This window comes from Phaenicophaeus curvirostris, unplaced genomic scaffold (assembly GCF_032191515.1).
Source record: "Phaenicophaeus curvirostris isolate KB17595 unplaced genomic scaffold, BPBGC_Pcur_1.0 scaffold_73, whole genome shotgun sequence".
In the NCBI taxonomy this organism is placed as follows: Eukaryota; Metazoa; Chordata; class Aves; order Cuculiformes; family Cuculidae; genus Phaenicophaeus; species Phaenicophaeus curvirostris.
In genome coordinates this window covers 624,279-629,710 of record NW_027206695.1, presented here as the reverse complement: position 1 = coordinate 629,710, position 5,432 = coordinate 624,279, and the positions used below count along the sequence as shown (strand labels likewise).

Sequence of the window (5,432 nt, the reverse complement as noted above, 5' to 3'; positions counted from 1 at the left end):
TAACCCTTTATACAACCCTTTATACACCCCTATAGCCCCATACACCCCCCCTATACCCCAGTATACACCCCCTATAGCCCCCCTAGACGCCCCCTCTATCCCCTATAGGGCCCCATATCCCCCTCGCCCCCCCCCCGGGGGGGGGGTTTCCCGCGGTGGGCGGGGCTTCCCGCGAGACCACGCCCCCTCCAGTCAATAAACAGGGGGCGTGGCCTAGGTCTCAGCTCAGCCAATGGGAGCGGAGGGGGCGTGGCTTCTAGCTCACCGCAGCCAATGGGGCGCGCCGATGGGCGTGGCCTCGCCGTGCGTGCCGTGCGTGCCGCGCGCGGCCCCGCCCACCGCCTATAAAAGCCGCGTGGCGCCGCCGCCGCCATTTTCTTCGCCATGACGATCACGATGACGATGGCGGCGGCGGCCACGGCGACGACGACGTGTCCCGGCCGGGCCTGGGGCCGCTCCGAGGGGCTCCCCGCCGGCCTCACCCCCTCCCCGCCCCGGTATTTCACCTTCGAGCCCCCCGCGGCCACCGGCAGCGCCCCCCGGCCCCGCCGCCGCCACCCCCCGCCGGGTCCTCTACCCGCCCGCCGTGAGTACCGGGAGCCCCCGGCCCCTCAGGCCCCTCTGAGGCCCCTCCAGCTCCTGGGTCCCCCCTTAAACTGGTTCCCCCCCTTAAAATTGCTTCCCCCCCTTCAAACCGGTTCCCCCCCCTTCAAACCGGTTCCCCCCCCTTCAAACCGGTTCCCCCCCCTTCAAACCGGTTCCCCCCCCTTCAAACCGGTTCCCCCCCCTTCAAACCGGTTCCCCCCCCCTTCAAACCGGTTCCCCCCCAAAAAACCCTCTTTCCCCCCCCCAAAAACCCTCTTTCCCCCGCCCAAAACCCTCTTTTCCCCCCCAAAAAACTCTCTTTTCCCCCCCAAAAAACCCTCTTTTCCCCCCCCGAAAACCCTCTTTTCCCCCCCAAAAAACCCTCTTTTCCCCCCCCAAAAAACCCTCTTTTCCCCCCCCAAAAAACCCTCTTTTCCCCCCCCAAAAACCCTCTTTTCCCCCCCAAAAACCCTCTTTTCCCCCCCAAAAACCCTCTTTCCCCCCCCAAAAACCCTCTTTCCCCCCCCCCAAACCCTCTTTCCCCCCTCAAAAAACCCTCTTTCCCCCCCAAAACCCTCTTTCCCCCCCCAAAACCCTCTTTCCCCCCCAAAACCCTCTTTCCCCCCCCAAAACCCTCTTTCCCCCCCCCAAAACCCTCTTTTCCCCCCCCCAAAACCCTCTTTTCCCCCCCCAAAAAACCCTCTTTTCCCCCCCCAAAAAACCCTCTTTCCCCCCCCAAAAAACCCTCTTTTCCCCCCCCAAAAACCCTCTTTTCCCCCCCCAAAAACCCTCTTTTCCCCCCCAAAAACCCTCTTTCCCCCCCCAAAAACCCTCTTTCCCCCCCAAAAACCCTCTTTCCCCCCCCAAAACCCTCTTTCCCCCCTCAAAAAACCCTCTTTCCCCCCCAAAACCCTCTTTCCCCCCCCAAAACCCTCTTTCCCCCCCCAAAACCCTCTTTCCCCCCCCAAAACCCTCTTTCCCCCCCCAAAACCCTCTTTTCCCCCCCCCAAAACCCTCTTTTCCCCCCCCCAAAACCCTCTTTTCCCCCCCCAAAAAACCCTCTTTTCCCCCCCAAAAAACCCTCTTTTCCCCCCCCAAAAACCCTCTTTTCCCCCCCCAAAAACCCTCTTTTCCCCCCCCAAAAACCCTCTTTTCCCCCCCCAAAAACCCTCTTTTCCCCCCCCAAAAACCCTCTTTTCCCCCCCCAAAAACCCTCTTTTCCCCCCCCAAAAACCCTCTTTTCCCCCCCCAAAAAACCCTCTTTCCCCCCAAAAAACCCTCTTTTCCCCCCCCCAAAACCCTCTTTCCCCCCCCCAAAACCCTCTTTCCCCCCCCAAAACCCTCTTTCCCCCCCCAAAACCCTCTTTCCCCCCCCAAAAACCCTCTTTCCCCCCCCCAAAAACCCTCTTTCCCCCCCCCCAAAAAACCCTCTTTCCCCCCCCCAAAAACCCTCTTTCCCCCCCCAAAAACCCTCTTTTCCCCCCCCAAAAACCCTCTTTCCCCCCCCAAAAAACCCTCTTTTCCCCCCCCGAAACCCTTTTTCCCCCCCCGAAACCCTTTTTCCCCCCCCGAAACCCTTTTTCCCCCCCCGAAACCCTCTTTTTCCCCCCAAAAAACCTCTTTTTCCCCCCCCAACCCCCCTTTTTCCCTCCCCCAAACCCTTTTCCCCCCCCGTGGCCCCTGGGGGGGCAGGATGAGGCCCATTTCCCAGCGTGACTCACTTCCCTCCAGCCTGACTCACCCCCACCTGGACCCACAAGCCTCATTCTAGGACTTATTTGCCTCAAAAATGAGAATTATTTGCCCTGGGGGGGGTCTATTTACCCCGGGAAGGTGACTCCTTGCCCCGGGGGGGGCAATTATCCCAATTATCCTCCTCTAAACCCCATTTTTACCCTTGAATCTTCCCCTAATCTACGCGTTTGCCCTCGGAAATGTCCCTTAAGCCCCATTCTGGGACTTCTTTGCCTCAAGGATGGGATTTACTTGCCCCGAAGAGGAAAACTATTTGCCCCAGGGGGGTGTATTGGCCATGGGGAGGGGGCTAATTGCCCGGGGGGGGGCAATTAGTTGAATTATCTTCATAGAAATCAACTTTTTACCCTTGGCTCCTCGGCTAAGCTGTTAAATGGCTTCCCTCGGCCTCGTTGAGGGGGTCTAGTAGCCCCAGGGAAGGGTTGACTTGCCCCAAATTTCCCTCCTAACCCAATTTTTTTAATTATTTTTCGATTTTTAATCCCTTCAGGTGCGGCGCCCGCTCCCCGCCGAGGAACCCAGCGCCGCCAAGCGCCTCCTGCTCCTCCTTTTAGCCGTGGTCGGCGCCCAGGTGTACAACACACCCGAAGAAGGGACCCCGGACACCCTCGCGGTGCCTCCACAAGCCACCGCGGTGCCTCCGCAAACCCTCAGGAACATTCCGGAAGCCCCCAGAGCGACTCCGGTAGCCCCCGCGGCTGCTTTCTGCCCCCGCTCGCCGCTCCCCTCGGCTTTTCGAGCCCCAAACTCTACGATTTCGGGCTGAAGACGCCGCCGCGGGGCCCGCGGGGTTCGCCCTACCTCAATTTTCGGCCTCCGGGGTTTATTTATTGTATTTATTTCTATTTATTTTATTTATTTCTATTTATTTAACGTCGGTTTCGAGGCTATTTAATAATCACTTTTTCAATTAACTCGCTGCGTGGCCTTATTGAAGCGTCGGGTGCTCCAAATCCCGCCCCAGTTCTTCTCTTTTCCCCATTTCACCATCAAATAATCCAAGTAAAAGGCTTTTTCCACGCTTTCTACCCAAATTTCCCCTTTTCTTGAGGAGAAAATAGCGCTTTTCAGGTTTTCTACCCCAATTTCCAGCTCCACGAGCGGGGGAAATTTGCCTCCCCCTCGTTTTTAGGTAGGAACGAAAGCAAAATTTTGAGTTTTAAGCAGAAAATCATTGCGTCTCGCTGAAAATTCATGGTGGGACGCACGCAGGCGCCCGGGTTTGCTTTATTAATCCAACCCCCCAGTACAAAGTCACAAAAAAGTAACAAAAAAACTTAAAAACAATCCATATCGAGCAAAAAAAGAAAGTTTTTTCATACCGAAGCCACTTGGCAAACCCAAATTTGGAGTTTTCCCCTCAAATTTGGAGTTTTCCCCTCAAATTTGGGAGGTTTTTCCTTAAATTTGGAGGTTTTTCCCTCAAATTTGGAGGTTTTCCCCTCAAATTTGGTGCGTTTCCCCTCAAATTTGGGAGGTTTTTCCTCAAATTTGGAGGTTTTCCCCTCAAATTTGGAGGTTTTTCCTTAAATTTGGGAGGTTTTTCCTTAACTTTGGAGTTTTTTCCCTCAAATTTGGTGCGTTTCCCCTCAAATTTGGTGGGTTTTCCCCTCAAATTTGGTGCGTTTCCCCTCAAATTTGGAGGTTTTCCCTCAAATTTGTGAGGTTTTTCCTTAAATTTGGAGTTTTCCCCTCAAATTTCGAGGTTTTTCCCTCAAATTTCGAGGTTTTTCCCTCAAATTTGGAGTTTTTTCCCTCAAATTTGGTGGTTTTTCCTCAAATTTGGAGTTTTTTCCCTCAAATTTGGTGGCTTTTCCCCCAAATTTGGTGCTTTTCCCCCAAAATCTGGTGCTTTTCTCTGTTCTGGCCCTTGGGGAGCGTCAGTGCCCCCCAATTCTACCAAAACCCCCCAAATAAACCCAATAATTTCACGAAAAAATCATCCAAAAATCCAATTTTTCCCAAATTGGATTAAATTCCCCCCCCCAACCACACAAAAAAAGGAGAAAAAAGGAGGGAACCCCCCCAAAACCCCCTTTTTGCTTCACTTTTTACCAGCTCCCCCCTGGATTGTGCCCGGCAAAGCTTTAAAACCCACTCGGGGGAGAAAACATCGTTAAAAATCTTCTTAATTAGTTGGGAATTGATTTAACGGCTTCTTTCCACCCCAAAATCGGGGCGGGGGGCAGCAGGTCCTGTTCCCCATGAACCATCTTCCCGCTGGAAAAAGGTGGGGGGTGAAGGGTTAAAAATGTCCAAAGGGGTGGTCCCCAACTAATTAATTAGGTCCTTAATTAGCCAGGAAGGCTTAACGGCTCCAGGCTCCAACCTTGAGTCTTTGAGGGCGACTCCAGTTGGGTTGAAGGGTTGGGAAGAGGCCGGAGCTGAGACCACAGTCAATATTGAAGGAGCTGCCTCATCCCCTAATTAGAGAGCCTCCTAATTAGATCCCTAATTAGATTGATTGCTAATTACCCACCAAGTCTGAATGGCCCCAGGCAGGAATAACCCTCAACCTTGAGTCTTTGAGGGCAACTCCAGTTGGCTTGAAGGGCTGGGAAGAGGCTGAAGTCAAGGCTGGAGGAGCTGCCTCATCCCCTAATTAGACCAATCACTGATTGGATCAATCCCTAATTAGGCCCATCACTAATTAGCCACCAAGTCTGACTGGCTGTGGGTGGGACCAACCCCCACCCTCGAGTTTTGGAGGGCGACTCCAGTTGGGTTGAAGGGTTGGGAAGAGGCTGGAGCTGAGACCACAGTCAAGGTTGGAGGAGCCGCCTTGTCCCCTAATTAGATCAATCATTGATTGGATCAATCACTAATTGGATCGATCACTAATTAGCCACCAAGTCTGACTGGATGTGGGTGGGAACAACCCCCAACCTTGAGTCTTTGAGGGCGACTCCAGTTGGGTTGAAGGGCTGGGAAGAGGCTGGAGCTGAGACCACAGTCAAGGTTGGAGGAGCCGCCTCGTCCCCTAATTAGACCAATCACTGATTCGATCAATCCCTAATTAGCCACATCACTAATTAGCCACCAAGTCTGACTGGCTGTGGGTGGGACCAACCCCCACCCTCGAGTCTTGGAGG

General features: G+C 54.1%; 1 protein-coding gene across 1 annotated transcript; it reads left to right on the top strand.

The window, feature by feature from the left end:
• The first annotated feature begins 384 nt into the window (after positions 1-384).
• IER3 (immediate early response 3) lies at positions 385-3,254 on the top strand. The gene is given in 3 exon segments (XM_069882017.1): positions 385-561; positions 563-586; positions 2,831-3,254. Coding segments are annotated over 3 exon segments (477 nt in total). The 3' UTR covers positions 3,107-3,254.
• Positions 3,255-5,432: the final 2,178 nt, after the last annotated feature.